This window comes from Elephantulus edwardii, unplaced genomic scaffold, assembly GCF_000299155.1.
Source record: "Elephantulus edwardii isolate Elephantulus edwardi_28Jun2011 unplaced genomic scaffold, EleEdw1.0 scaffold00106, whole genome shotgun sequence".
Lineage (NCBI taxonomy): Eukaryota > Metazoa > Chordata > Mammalia > Macroscelidea > Macroscelididae > Elephantulus > Elephantulus edwardii.
Genome location: NW_006399856.1, coordinates 11,613,713 through 11,629,471, shown reverse-complemented (window position 1 = coordinate 11,629,471; position 15,759 = coordinate 11,613,713). Strand labels below are relative to the sequence as shown.

Genomic DNA, 15,759 nt, shown 5'->3' with positions numbered 1-15,759 from the left:
CGTTTTTGGATGATCTTCAGCAGAATCTTGCTTGCATGTGAAATCAATGACACTGTTCTGTAGTTTCCACACTCAGTTGTGTCACCTTTCTTTGGAATGGGAACAAATATAGATCTCTTCCAGTCAGCTGGCCAAGTAATTGTTCTCCAGATTTCTTGGCACAACTCGGTGAGCACATCCAGGGCAACATCTGTTATCTGAAATACTTCAATTGGTATACCATGTAGTCATTTTAAAATTATTTTCTAAAGCATGCAAAGTGGATATATTGACTGCAATCCTCTTTCTTTTCTAGTTTCCTTATTTTTATTGGCTAATGCAAGAATAATTTTAGTCCCCACAGAGTTCTAAAGCTGAGTGACAATTAAGACTCTTTAAGTTTCTTAGTTACAGGTAAGGTCAAAACTCAGATTAGGCCTCAAACCAAAGTAGTATCATGTTGCTTGTAAAATTATTAATGAAAAATCATTTTAGAATGTGAGACATTTTTAAAAGTCTTTATAATTGAACTTTAAGGACATCTTGAAGGAATTCATTTCTGTCACCATTGCTCATGTAATTTGGCAACACAACATCTTTTAATTTAATATACCCACTGCTGTCAAGCCCGTTCCTACTCAAGTGACACTCCATCAGATTGATGGGGAGATGCCTAACTTTCTCTTGCAGAGCAGCTGATGGATTTGAACCACAGACATTCACCTAGAAGCCTGACACATTGCACAGTATGCCAGCGGGACTCCTTTACTTCGTATAATGTCCCTTTAGCTATTATACCTAGCCTGTGTCAGTTTGTAGTTTGGGACACTGTGCAAGGAACTTTTGTGTCCCTGACCTTGTTCTCAAACTTCTTTTCATTTTTTCCCCTACTGCTAATTTTCATCCATACGGAGATAAAGATCGTCTCATTCTTATTCATCACTCAAGGAATGTTTGAAGTATTATTGTGGAAATGTCTGTAAAATATATACATTGGTAAAAATAATGTGTTTGTGCCATGGTACACTTCTGCAGTGCCCTTCAGTGTGGAGAACACCATCATGTCTTCACCACAGTACACTTGTGTCTTTCTAGTCTGTGGGGATGGCTTTAATTCTCTTCATTTTACAAGTCAGAAGTTGAAATCACAGAGCAACCAGCTTGCCCAGGGTGACACAGCATGAGGGTAAGGTGGGCACTGAGAGCTTTGTGAATCCAGTGCCACGCTCCTAACTTCTGAACTGTCTAGCCACAGAGAGTCAGTGTGGGACTTTTCCTAAACAGGTAGTTCCCAAGTTATAAATTAGGTCTGTTCTAAAGTAGGTCTTAAAGCTGGATCTGTAAGTAAGCAGGTGCAGAGAGTTTCATTTAGGCTCTGTCTGGTACCCTAGGGTAAGGAATTATTCTGCTAACCCAAGGCTCGCAGTTCAAATCCACCAGCTGCTTCATAGGAGGAAGATGGGCAGTCTCCTCCCATGTGATTAAGTGCCTTTGAAAACTTGCTGGAGGGTCAGCTGTGAATTGGTTCTGGCTGTGTATTGTTGTGACAGGATGTAACAATTTAGTGCCAGAAAATGCTCAAAGTCCTTTCAGTGATTTTTATATTGCTTGTACAAATGAAGGTAACTGTATACAAGTAGATGTTGATTTAATCACACCAACTCTCTCAAACCCTCACTGCCGTTAATGCAGAACCTTTTGGAAGGCTGTAAATTGTGCAGGAGGAGATTACCCATCTTTCTCCTGCAGAGATACTGGTGGATTCTACTCAGCCGAGAGTCACCACCTTTGGGTTGGCAATGCAACTCCCCATGGACTACAATACCCAGAGTGCCCAACTGGCCCAAAGTCAGGGCCAGTTAGTATAAAATGAAGAGAGGCAAGTAGGAGTTGTCTGTGATTTGGACATTCATTACATAGCACTTATTGTCCTTTCTAATTTACTTGGCTTTATAATCTTATTACTGGTTGTGAAAACATTGAAGACTCTTTTTAATGAAAATATGTTTCTGTTGCTGTCGGGATTTTGTAAATGTCAGGATTTTTTCTTTTTCTTCACTGGAAAACACTACGCTGTCATAGTACTAGACAATGGCTATGAACTCTGAAAGTGACTGTTAAAATAGCCTTTCAAAGTCCTTACCTCCATAGGCTGTGTTCTCAAAGGTCCCAAAGGTCCCATGCCAGCTACAGGACTCTAGGTTCCTGCCTCTGACACAGAGCCCTTTCCTTACACATACCCCACCAGCTTCACGGCGGCACAGCTGTCAATAGCTACAGGTCGAACTTACAGTCAAAGAGGATTCAACCTCTTTTTGCAGAAACGCCAAAATGCTCTACTTTTGAGCCAGATAGACTATCAGAACTATATTCCCAATTTTCAATATGAATGGAGAAAGAAAAAAGGGGTTCTGACCCAACTCTAGATGCCAAAGCATTAGGTGACGTTCAAGGAATTTCAACCGTCTTCAGGTACCAAGGCATGAGAAACGTTGAGCACAGTATGAAGGGCCTGCAGGCCTGTCAGAAGCCAGGGTGAGGTTTCTCTGAGTGAACGTAAAGATTAAATGGGCCTCTTTCTTTAGTTCATTACCGGTGAGTCTTGAGATCCCCTTTATTTCCTGATATTTCCAAGCCCAGTGTCCGGATGTTGTTTTATCCATTGCATTGAACCAGCTCCGTCTCACAGTGGCCCCAAGGACAACAGAACAGAATATTTCCTGGTCCTGCACCAGTCCCCAGTCCCGTGCTCATTGACCCTCTTGAGCCCTTTGCTGCAGTGACTCTGCATTTTTAGTGCCTTCTAACCCCAGAGGCTTTATCAGTAACTTATCAGACACTATTGTGTTGTGATCCATTAGCTACTCTGGCTAATTTTTGAAAGTAGGTCACCAGGCCCACTCCACCAAAGCCTCTCCACCACAGATAACCCTGCAGGTGTTTGAAACATCAGGAACATAGCTTTCAGGTTCTTTGCAACACAGTAGACATCACAGCATGACAACATGACACCTGAGCGGTGGTGGTGTTCAGATCTACCTTCTACCAAAGCAGTCACACCTATAAAATTCCTATAGATGATATGCACGGCCACCATCTCAGAGGTGCCTGATGGAGCTGTGACTTTTAAAGCCTTTTCCTCCGCTTTACCACCCACTTAGAACAGTCAAGTAAAGGATTTTCTAAGATATTTAAATTTATTATGACTACCATTAAAAATTGGAGCCTGAAACTTACTCAAGAAGCTGAATGTTCCTTTAAGCCTCTCCGTATTCTCCTATATGATCTTCTAGCCTGCTTTTCAAACCATGTCTCCCATGTCAAACCCTTGCCTCCATTCCTAAATTTGAGATTTGCCAGCCAAATTGAGCATGCCATTTAAAATACAGCACACTATCGATGACATTACTATATGAATTTGCACAAAACAAAGTAATGCGCAGCCATTTCTCCTGCAAAATGACTAGAGCCCTGCACACCGCCCCCCACCCCACCCCCACCCCCCAAGGCAAATAAACAAGCTGGCCTAACAATGCAAGAGGTTGCAGATTCTCCTTTTCTTGTTGCCATGCCAACCACCCATTGCTCTGCCTGAGATTCTCCCGAGCTCCACAGAGAGAAGAGTGTGCAGAGCAGCATTATTTAGCGCTCAGGGGTGGATCTGCAGAAAACCACCCGGCCCTGTGAAGCTGCAGGGTTTATCCGCACCAATGGATGAAGGCAGAAAATGGGAATCTTTTCAGCATTTGAAAGATTAGGCATCTGAAGGTCTAGGAAGAGAATGGGGAAAAGACAAGGATTGATAGAGAAGGCGATTACACAGGTTTGTATTTGTCATGTTTGTTTTGGCCTGTGTGGTCTCTGTTCCTGATGAAGAAAGTTGTGGGGATTAGTTTGAATCTTAATGTGTCTTGAGGTGTTAATGAATAGAAGGGTCTGAACTTAATCTAATGCTAGCTTACACAGGCATTACAATAAAGAATTATGCTTCTTACTCTTGCTATAGTATAATAATGTATATGGCTCTGACTGCCAGTTAGAGCTTCTGATGTTTTTACAGATTGGAGGAAGACAGGCACTAGATAAGTGAATATGTTTTGTGTTTTTTTTTATGTGGACATCCACCTCTTATCTATTTTTGTTCTTCAGTTAAAATCTTAAAGGATTTTGTCTTAGGCCAATAATTCCAAAACAAAATTTGAGGAAAACTTAGTTTCTCTAGGCTTGCTTTAACATCTAAATGACTCAATAAATGAAAATATTATTTTATTCCTTGGCATTTTAAGAACCAATTTTGTGATGAGTGAGGCTCTTTCTAACATAATAAAATGCAGTATTTTGAAACTAATTTGCATGCATGCTTAAACTTTTACTCTTATTATTTCCTCTTCCAGAAAATTCTTAATGTGCACTTATAGAAGTCAGTCTTTCCAACTTATTATTTTTCATGCTGCTAATGTCAGACCGTAAGTGCTAACGATATTTCATCAGGCTTTTGAATGCACTGGCATTTTGAAAATCATCTTATGAATGTGAGTTTTCATTAATGCAACAGATTTGAGTTAAGAACAACGCAGAGCTGTTTGTGAAAAGAGAGAATTTTGTCAGGACAATTTTTAAAAAGACAACATGCTGGGGAAAGTTGAGTGTCAATAAAAGAAAGGAAGACCCTCCATGGGATAGATTGGCCCAGTGACTGGAGCAGTGCACTTGAATGTGGCAGAGTGCATGAGGGGTGCAGAGTTTTGGGCAAGGTGTTATTGTTCATAGGTTCTCACTGAGTCATAGTCATCTTGATGTCACCTAACAACAGCAACAACGTGATTTACATTTGTAATGTGTTTTTCCTTGACCGTCCTCCATGTTTTTGTCTCTGAATTTTTCTGTCATATGTCTTACATTATCTTTTTCTTTTAATGTATTTTAATATTTTTAACTTAATCAATTAGAGAAGAATTATAAATGGTTCCTAAAAATCTCCCAAATTCATGCTGAAGCAGATTGAAAATAATAAATCATTAAACCAAATGCTGGATTCCTTTTGAGGCCATCTGCACCTTTCCTTTGGTCCTGATTTTGCATGGCCTTCATCAGTCCCCTGTTATAGTTTCAAGAATTTACTCCACTTGCAAAAAAAGGGGCAATAGAAAGATAGTAATTTGGAACAAATAAATTCTTAGATGAGAATCTATTCATCATTTAAAAAGAATATATTTTCTCAAAGGATGTTTCAGTTGATTTTGTTACTCATCTGTTTGCCACTGTATGCCAAATGCCACCTCGAGTTTTCTGTCTGGACTTGATTTTTATTGCTTTTAGGAGGTGAAAATGCTGGGCAGTATCTTGAAGGCAGTATTCCTCCTATTTTTCTCCACAAGCTACTGAGATAAACAGACTCTTTGTGCTTCCGTGTGCCAATCCTTTTCCGCTGCTGCCCGTTTCCTCACACTTCACTGCTCCTTCACACATTACAGAGAGCACGTGCTTTGCCTGTCAGGGGAGCCTGGAAACTCATATCAGATGAATTCAGGAGCAGACGATGAGAACAACTGGTGCCGCACTGCACTGCTGATTGTGTAAGCAGAGCCGCCTGGCACTGTGAGTCCAGAGGGGAAAAGGACACTGAACCACCCGCTGCCCACCCCTGGCTGGCTGCCCTCGCAGAATGAGTCACCATTCAACAGCACTCAGACAATATACATTTCAAACACCGGTCGTGCTGATGAGCAAAGAAAGAGGAAAACAAGTGGCTTAGGCTTTCTTGCAACTTTTAAGAAAATCTGTCTGACTAGTAGAAACACAATTCTATCTGGCTGTAACAGAAGTGAGAAGAAAATGCCTGCCTGTCCTTAGATATTCCTTCATCTTCTAAGATACAAAACTAAAACTAGCACCTCCATTTACAGTTGATTTCAAGAATACTCAAACCTTATGGTGCTGGGGGAAATGGATAATAACATAGGAATCAAGATGTAGACAAAGGCCGTGTTAAATAGAAATGGGTCCACAGTTAGCAGTCTGAAAGTTGGCCTTAGTTGTTCAACCCAGATCTTCTGTTTGGTAACACAGGTCATGGTGGTCCTGGGAATGGGGACTGCTGCTTTCTACGTCTGTCCCTCCACCATGACTGAACACTCCTGCAAATGAACGATGATCTTATGGTTTTCAAAACATTACAAACTACATCAATCTGCAATGGCTTCATTCACATGCAGGACTGGGCACCCAGTGATGTGAGTCATTTGGGAAGAGCATAAACGACCCTCAGAAGTCTTTATCCAAGATGGAAAGCTGATGTTAATTTTATTCTCCTGGAAGAATCTCTTCCTCTTCTGAATGCCACCAGGTTCTGTCTTGGTGGGTGTATACCTTGCTGATGGTGGCCTCATGAGTTCAGAATTCTCCTGCCAACCCAAAGCAGACAGTACATATCCAGGGGTGGTCCAAGGAAGAATACTATCCAAGGGCTAATCTCCTACCTCATAATTTACAGCTTCTGAACCCACTGGACGGTCAGCTATGAGTCTGTTCCAACTCCAGGGATATGAGAAAAAAGGAAATAGCAATGATCACATTGAATGTTACTGATTTCTAAATGGTAATATGGAAAAGAGGCCATGTGCTTTATTCGTCTTTATCTCCTTGGGACTGATAATACACTATAGTACTAATTTTCTGTTGTTGTTTACCATCAAGTAGGAGACAACTGATAGCTGACCCTCCAGCAGGTTTTCAGAGCCAGTGAATCACATGCAAGGACATTGACCATCCTTCTCCCACAGAGCAGCTGGTGGACTCAAATCGTGTGTCTTCGGATTACAGCACAGCTACTTAACGCTAGGTCACCAGAGCTCCCTAACTTTCTATTAGTATTATGTTGTTGTTGTGTACTGTCAAGTCAAAACTGACCCACAGCTGACCCTCTGGTAGGTTTTCAGAGGCAGGCAGTTAATCCCATGGGAGGAAATAACCCATCCTTCTCCCAAGTATTATAATATGATGCAGTACTTAAAAGATGTATTGCCATGGGAAAGTCTGCTGTGAGGGACCTCTCCAAAGTACTGAAGAGCAATGGTGTCTCTCTGGAGACTAAGGTGCATCTGATACAGGCCGTGGTCTTTGCTATCAATTGTTATGCATCAGAAAGTTGGACAATGACCAAGGAGGATAGAAGGAGAATTGATGCCTTTGAGCTGTGGTGCTGGAGAAGAGTATTGAGGGTACCATGGACTGCTAGGAGAAGAACAAACAGATTCATCCTGGAAAGGGTCAAACCAGTGGCTCCTTGGAAGCAAGGATTCTGAGGCTCCGTCTGGCACGCTTTGGACATGTTGTAAGAAGGGACAGGTCCTTGAAGAAGGACATCATGCTTGGGAGGGTGGAGCGACAGCACAGGAGGGAAAGGCCCTCTATGAGGTGGATTGATTCAGTGACTGAGGTAATCAAGATGGGTGTATCGGAGACGGTGTGATTGGCACAGGACAGAGCAGAGTTTAGAACTGTTGTACATACAGTTGCTATGAGTTGCAAGTTACTTGACGGCACATAACAGCAACAGCAACTAACATTATATATAAAATTATGTTAAAGAGAAGACCTTTAGCCAGATCGATTGACTCATGACTGTGGCGATTGAATCAAGTATGTTAGAAATGGTGAAGAAGGCACAGCATAGGACAGGGTTCAGGGGGTTGCTGTGAGCCATACTCGACTCAGTGGTCCCTACAATGGTGAGGAGGGCACAGCAGAGGACAGGCTCAGATCTGTTGTTCAAGGGCTTGTTATGAGCCATACTCAACTCAACAATCCCTACAACAATAACAATTTCATGTAGTATGTTTCTGTTGTTGTATGAACTTTTTTAAAATAATTTTTTTCTTTTATACTGGTTTGCTTACAAAGTTTGTATACATTGTCTAGAGAGAGAGAGAATGTGTGAAATATTCTCCTGAGGATGTTCCCTTTGCTTTGTACTATAGCTGAGTAGAATTTATGTAACAAAGTTATTGGAAAATAATGGAATGACTCAAAAGTTACTTAGTTTATTAATTCCATTTTCCTCCCCCTTTGGCTATTGAAACATAATATCCATATTGTAATCATTCAGTTAAAAACTGAATATTCTGTGAAAATATCATGTTCATTTATTGGCAACTTAAAATATGCTAAATTCTTTCAGATAGTGGATACAATTTTCTTCTAGACAGCACTGTATATAGCAAAAATATTTTATATATAACAACTGACAAAAACAAAACATGCATGGGCATTGACTTATTCAAAATAGTCATGATTCATGACATGCATTAAAGGTATCTGCTGCTCTTTCACATTCATTCTTAGAAATATGTTGGAGCAAGAGGTATAAGCAATTTATGATCACGACCATACAGAAATATTGTCAGTGTATGTGCTTGTTGAATGTATGCTGTGATGATTTATGAATGAGGTCATTTTCCCACCAGATATTTCATACATTCCTTGTGCCTCTAGATGACAAAACCTCTGAAGATTTACTTATGCTGGAGGAGGTGAGCTAGAAGGAGAAGACAGAGGTTAGCTGACTGTGGATTTGTATTTGTTTCTTTGTAGCAAATCATAGTTCAACACAGATGAGAAATTCTGACTATTCTGCTGTACAGAAAGCTGGTGTTTCAGTAGTTTATTCCAATGTTGAGTTTTGTTCATCTAGAATATTTTTTCCTTTCCCACTCACCCCCTCCTATTATTTTCACTGACTATTATTTTTAGAGGGGGCTTTGGTAGCCTAGTGGTAAGACTGTGCTGCAATCCCAAAGGCATACGGTTCGAATTTGCCACATGTTCTCCAGGAGAAGGATGGGCAATCTTCTCCCATGTGATTACTGCCTCTGAAAACCCAGTGAAGGGTCAACCGTGGGTCAGTGGTTCTGACTCGATGGCACACGACAACAACAACAACAACAACAACATTATTTGTAAATATGGATCCTATAGTTTTGTTCCTAGTGTCCTTCTCCTTGAGATATTCAAATATGGATGAGACTTTCAAAACAAGAAGAGATCCTTATGCTTATGAACATAGGTGTCTGCAAATTCACATGCCCACACATGCCATTTTAATATTGTCTTTCTCCATAGTTACCCTTTATAAGAGTAAAATGATTCAAACTCTCTCTGTTTTGTTGATACATCATCCTCCCATTAATGTCACTAGTAATTTTGCAGACCACATTTCTTCAGTAATTTGCTGTTTTGAGACTTCATATCAGAGATAATAATTCAACTTCTCACAAATCTACAAAAAGCAGTACAATTGTGATGGTTTTGCTAAGATGTCAAATTGAGTAAACCTTCAAAGCATTATTCATCCACTGAGTATTTTAATGATTACATCCATCTTACTGGTGTTGCAGTTTGAAATTTTCAAGAAGTGGATTTAAAAAAATTCTCTTCTTTCAATCTAATATCAATAAAATATTGTAACTTTATCTAATTTATGAATGTTTAGTATACAGGCTCTCAACTGAATAAATATGTACAGATTTTTTCTACATTAGAAAAATCCCCAAAATCACCACTACCAAAACTCTAGAACATGCATTTGAAGCTGGGTTATATATGAGTTCTTCTTTTGTATGTGTTTCCATTCTTCCTATCCTTTCAAAGAGAAGGAAAACCCTCAGAATGTCCCATCTCTGATCAGTTCTTTCCGAGATACTTTTAACTCCATAGTATGATATTCTGTGTTCACTTGTGGTATTCTTTTACTGTTATACTTCTTAATTTGTGGGTCCTCTCATCCTAACTAAGCTTAAATAACCAATGACTCTAGTTGGGCTTTGTTTGTCTATGCATATTATGAATCTGAGCACATAGCATTGAGGTCGAGAGGAGAGAAAAGAGCAAGGAAGAAAATTCTTCCAGAATATATATAGTGCTTTAATTTTAGACAAACCAGTTTGCAAATATATTTCCGAATAGGACCATATGGTTGACTTTCAAGGGATCTGCCCAAATCTGTGGCCACTACAGAAAGTAAAAATAAAAGCGTGTCTTTCAATTAGATTGTTTCTCCTTCACCTAACGGTAAATGTAGGAAGAATCACCATCAGTTACTCATCTCTGTAGTTCTTATAATGACTAGTCCCAGCTCTGTTGTCTACACTGGGTGCAAAACTAATTCTCATAAATTTATATTCCTATCAGAACAGAATGAAGTGCTTTCATGATTGCTTACCTCAAGTGCATTTTCCCCAAGAAATTGACTTTACGTCAAATGATAAACTAAATTTCATTAGCTTCTGTTTTAATCAGTAAATTTGAGGAGGGAAAAAAATCCTGCTAAGCAGAATGCTTCAGCTGCAGTTTTGGACTGGGGGGCTCTTGAAGGTCAGCAGGACTTTGGGGAGGGAGAACATGCCAGTGCTGGCCCCTGCTTGGAGCGCGAAGGTACCAGGGAAGCAAACAAGCAACAAAGGCAGCCCACTCTTTTCATTTCCCTCTTCATCACTTGATTACAGGAAATAGTTTCAGAGGAACCATTTACTCTCCAAATTAAGCAAGGAGTAGAAGCAAAAAACTTTTCTCCTCTCCCTGCTTTTGGAAATGTGTCTAGGGTGTTTGTTTTTCAGAGTGCTTGGAACTGCACAGTGCACTCCTTGTTGACTAGCTTCCATCAGCAGCGGCAATTAACATCGGTTTCCTAGGCAACCATTCTGTACCCTACAGAGTAAAACCTTTTCTTGACAGGAGCGTTCTGTCTCAAATTGTTTTGTTTTCCTTCTTCACGAGTGTGCGAGTGTGCGGTAGGCTTGCTTGTCATTTCTTTTAACACACCGTTATTATGCCTGTTATTCTTCAAAGCAGAAACATTTACTGGCTTTTATATTCCATATGGTTGAATTTACTGTCAGTGTCTCTTACCTCCCTCTTAAGAACATGAAAGAAAACAAAAAAAATATGCTCTCAGGCATAAGCCAACTCATTTGGATTTCTTATTCATGGTCTAGTGGGTGCACCTTTGCATGTTCAAGTAATTACAGCTGCATCTGATGAAAATCCAAATAACATGCATTCCAAATCAAACATTTGGTATATACTAACAATGTCAGATATTGCTCAGAAGCTAGTTAGCATTTTCTCAGGCCACTGAGAAAGTCTCAATATCATTATTTTTGTTTTAAATCAGTCCAACAGTATTGGTAGATTTACATAACAAATTTACTACACTAAAAATATTTGATTGCCTTAAAAATTTGGACATGACCAAAAGACAGCTGTATCCTTAAGAACATTGTTGTTGTTGTTGTTGTGTTGTGTGCTATAGAGTTGGCCGATCCATAACTGACCTTCCAGTGGGTTTTCAGAAGCAGTTAATTGCAAGTGAAGAGATTGCCCATCCTCCCTCGAACCCTCAGCCTTTAGGGTTGCAGAGCAGCCTTTTGCCACTAGGCCACCAGAGCTCCCTAAGAACATGGGGGGCAGGTGGGGACAGGGAATAAATCAGTTACAGCCGTTCTAAATGCTGAGAAGTATGTTCTTTTTATTGAAATAGTAAGTGGCAAGAGAGCAGATTGTTTAAAAAATAAATGTCACTTATAATAGTAATAGATGATAGGTACACAGACAGATAGATGTTATTTTTCATCACGTTAAATACAACTCAGATCTGAAACCTGCCCTATCCTGTACCATCCACACCATCTTGGACACAGTCACAGTGTCAGTCCATCTTGGTGAGGGTCTTCCTCTCTAACACTGACCCTTTCTAACCATGTCCTTCTCTAAGGACTGACCCCTCCTAACTACATGCTCACAGTATATGAGCGGAAGTTTCACCATCCTTGCTTCCATGTTAGAAATGCAGTTGTGTTGACTCTGACTCATATCATCCCTCTGTACGACTGAACGAGACGTCACCCACTTTTGTGTCATCATCATGATCAACAGCATGTTCAGGTCCACGGTTGTGACGTTTGTGCTCCTGATTCTCACTTATACAAGGACCTCTTCTTATGTAAATATAAAACTTACACAAATCCAAGTGGTAACTACAAAGGACAGTTAAGTTTCTATTGTCCATTATTTTGCCAATTTTCTCTTCTGGAAAGTTTGTTATTTTGTGGATTAAATGTTGTTGTTGTTATGTGCCATCGAGTAGTTTGTGACTCATAGCAACCCTATGTACAAGAGCTCTAAATGCTGTTCTATCCTGTGCCAACCTAGCCATCTTAAATGTACTTATTCGAAGGTCTTCCTTTCCTTCACCACCCCCCACTCTGCCAAACATGATGTCCCTCTCCAAGGACCAGTCCCTCCTTGCAACATGCCCAAAGTATGTCAGACCAAGCTTCAGAATCCTTGACTCCAAGGAGCTTTCTGGCTTCACCTTCTCCAGGACGAATTGCATTGGGAAAGTCAGCTGTGAGGGACCTCTCAAAAGTACTGAAGAGCAATGACGTCAGGCTGGAGACTAAGGTGTGCCTGATCTGGGCTATAGTCTTCGCAATTACGTGCTGTGCATCAGAGAGTTGGACAGTGAATGGGGTTGATAGAAAGAGAATTGATGCCTTTGAGCTGTGGTGCTGGAAAATAGTGTTGAATATACCAAGGACTGCTAGGAGAACAAACAGGTTTGTCCTGGAGAAGGTGAAGCCGGAATGCTCCTTGGAGTCAAGGATTCTGAAGCTTGGTCTGACATACTTTGGGCATGTTGCAAGGAGGGACTGGTCCTTGGAGAGGGACATCATGTTTGGCAGAGTTGAGGGGTAGCGAAGGAAAGGAAGACCTTTGATGAGATGGATCAGTTCTGTGACTGGAGCGGTGGGAATAAGTGCATTTGATATGGGTAGGTTGGCACAGGATAGAACAGAATTTAGAGCCCTTGAACATAGGGTTGCTATGAGTTGCAAACAACTTGATGGCACATAACAACAACAACACACAACAATTATATATATATACTTAAATAGGTGTGTATAACCAAGTTTCTACTTGGAGGCTAGGATTTTGAAGCTTCGTCTCACATACTTTGGGTTTGCAGCCAGAAGAGACAGTCCTTGGAGGAGGACGTCATGCTTGGAAGGACGAAGGGACAGAACAGGAGAGGGAGACCCCAGAACAGATGGATTGATACAGTAACTGAGGCAATTGGGGTTGGTGTGTCAGAGTCAGTGAGACTGGCTCAGGACAGGGCAGGCTTCAGAGCTGCTTTGGTCACAGGTGACTGTACAGCACATAACAACAACTACATATATGTGTGTATATAACACTCTACTAATTACTTGTGAGTTGGAGCTTTTAGCTGACCCTCCAGCAGGTTTTCTGTGTCTGTCAATAGTCCCATTGGAGTCTGCCATTTCTTTCTCTAAAGAGTTGCTGGTGCTTCTGAACAGAACACGACTATTTATGGATTAAAATACCAGAGTGAGCTAGTGAGCAAGCTCACTAGATACAGTCACATATATTTGGTCCCTTAAATTTGTATTTTTATGAGTCTGGTTTTCTGACAGTATTTCTGTTTTCTCTATTAGTTTGGCATTTTTACGATTACTTTTCCCTGACTTGTGCTCAGATTCTGGATGATTTTTGCTTTATCTTAGGAGCCAGCCTCTGAAGAGTGAAGTTCACACAGGAGCTCTGCTGGCCAGGCTCCCCTTGAGAGAAGGGGAGCTCCCTTTCCACTCTTTGCATCAGGACAACCCTTAGTTGGAAGATTTTCCATTGACAAGACTCACTGATACTCCTAGAATATTCACTGTACACTTTATCTTAGAAAATGCTTATTTCCTATTTGAAAAGTTCTCACAATATTGTTCTCCCAGGAAACTTTAGAATTGTATGTCATGATCAGCAACACCTCACAACAGCATGCTTTCCCACACAGTCTGTTTGATTATTCTAAAATAGCAATTTTCTCAAAATCTGTTAAATTCAAGAAAAAAAAAGTTACCAGTTCTTCATGGGTAAGATATTTTCATATAACTTTTGCTTGAGTTATAACCCCTTTGTAAGTTCTTATTCAACTTTGAAACTCAGATGCATTTGTAATGGTCTCTGAAATAAAAACAATAGGATCCACATCATCTGTGTAAGGTAAATGATAGTTTCATGGGAATAATTCTGTGCTCACAGTTGGAACGGGGCACTGACTGAAATGGTGCATTCATTTCATTTGGGTACACACATGTCCCTGTTGAGTGAGCAAAATTCTCTATTTGTCTCTATTTAGACTGTTCTGAAATGCCTGTGTGTAGTGTACCACAGTGTCACCGCCATCCTGTGTGACTACCTCTTTTAAGTATTTAATCTACCTCTGTCCTTTCTCACTAAACCTCAGCATTTAAAATAATCCTCCATCATGTTACCACTATTCAAAATTAAGTTCCATAAAAAAAAACTCTGATATTATATATGATTGCTCAGTTATAATTTGTTGAGCTATACAAATATAAGGTATCTTTGGTGGCCTAGTGTTAAAGAGCTGCACTACCTTCCCAAAGGCATGTGGTTCAAATCCACCAACTGCTCCACTGGAGAAAAAAATCGGCAGCCTCCTCCTCTGAGATTTTCTGCCTCTGAAAACCCTCTATCTATGAGTTGGTTTTGACTTGACAGTCCTCGACAGTAACAACATACAAATATATACGTGTATTCATTTGATGCCTTGTCTTTGTAATGGGTATGATACAGCACTGGGGGTGTTGTGTGCAGTTGAGTCAAAATCAAGTCATCACTGAGCCTCTGGCAGGTTTTCAGAGACAGGAAATTGAACAGAGGAGATGGCCCATCATTTTCACAAGGAGCAGCTAGTGAATTGGAGCCACAAGCCTATAAGATTACAAAGCCGCTTCTTACCACTAGATCTCCTTTAGCGTTGGAGAGACTTCGAAACACTTGTTATCTTCAAAGAGATTATTTTGGACACAAATGCACTTTATTTCCTTTAAATTCTCTCATCCTAAGGTCTTCATAATCTCTCTTATTCACATGGATCCTGGATCAGTCATATTATCACAAATACACATTCTAGACATTTTCTGCAGAGTTCAGATGTTAGTATTCCTACAAGTCAGCACAAAGAGTTATTTGATTGACATTTTTCTGCCATCTGTTAAGAAATGTGTAAAATAGATGTTAAATTCAAATATGAAAATATTATTTTCTTTGAATTTGTTTAATAGGTACCAAAATGAAATAAATTCTTTTTGTGTGAACAACTTATAATAAATAAAATGCCACAAAAAACTGTTAGTATCTTTTTTTCCTTATTGTATTTATAGTGCTTAACTCCAAAATGTCCATGTCTTTTTTAGCTTCCCTTTTCTAATGGTATATACACAACACATATACAACTGGATATATGTGTGTGTGGTCTTGCCATTTAAAAAAAATCTTTCCATTCTTTAGAGGGCAGTGAAAATGAAATTGGAATTGACTGAAGTGTTTGATTTCTTGGGGTTTTTTGGGGGAGGGGGGATAAATTATCTACTGGTTTACGTACAACGTTCATAAAGTTCGTATACATTGTTTTTTCACACTGGATCTTTCTCCTTGCTTGTTTTGATGTCTGCTTCAACTCCTCCTGATTGTGCCTTCCTTTGTTGCTGTCTGTTACAGAGGAGGTGTCTGCAAGGATAGTTCAAGTAGTCACTGCTGAGGCTGTAGCAGTCCTGAAAGGCGAACAAGAGAAGGAAGCCCAACATAAAGACCAGCCTGCAGCCCTGCCTCTAGGTAAATGAGAAAGAGCCTCCGGCCAGAAGCTGTGTGCCTGTGTTCTGGCCACAGGGCATAGTCTTC

General features: G+C 40.2%; 1 protein-coding gene across 4 annotated transcripts in view; it reads left to right on the top strand.

The window, feature by feature from the left end:
- MAP2 (microtubule-associated protein 2) overlaps positions 1–15,759 on the top strand; it is an 83,535-nt gene that overhangs the window by 14,772 nt on the left and 53,004 nt on the right. For all 4 annotated transcript variants that reach the window (XM_006891939.1, XM_006891938.1, XM_006891937.1 and 1 more), the window contains one exon: positions 15,580–15,693. In XM_006891939.1, the coding sequence (XP_006892001.1) occupies positions 15,580–15,693 (114 nt within the window). The remainder of the gene's footprint in view (positions 1–15,579; positions 15,694–15,759) is intronic.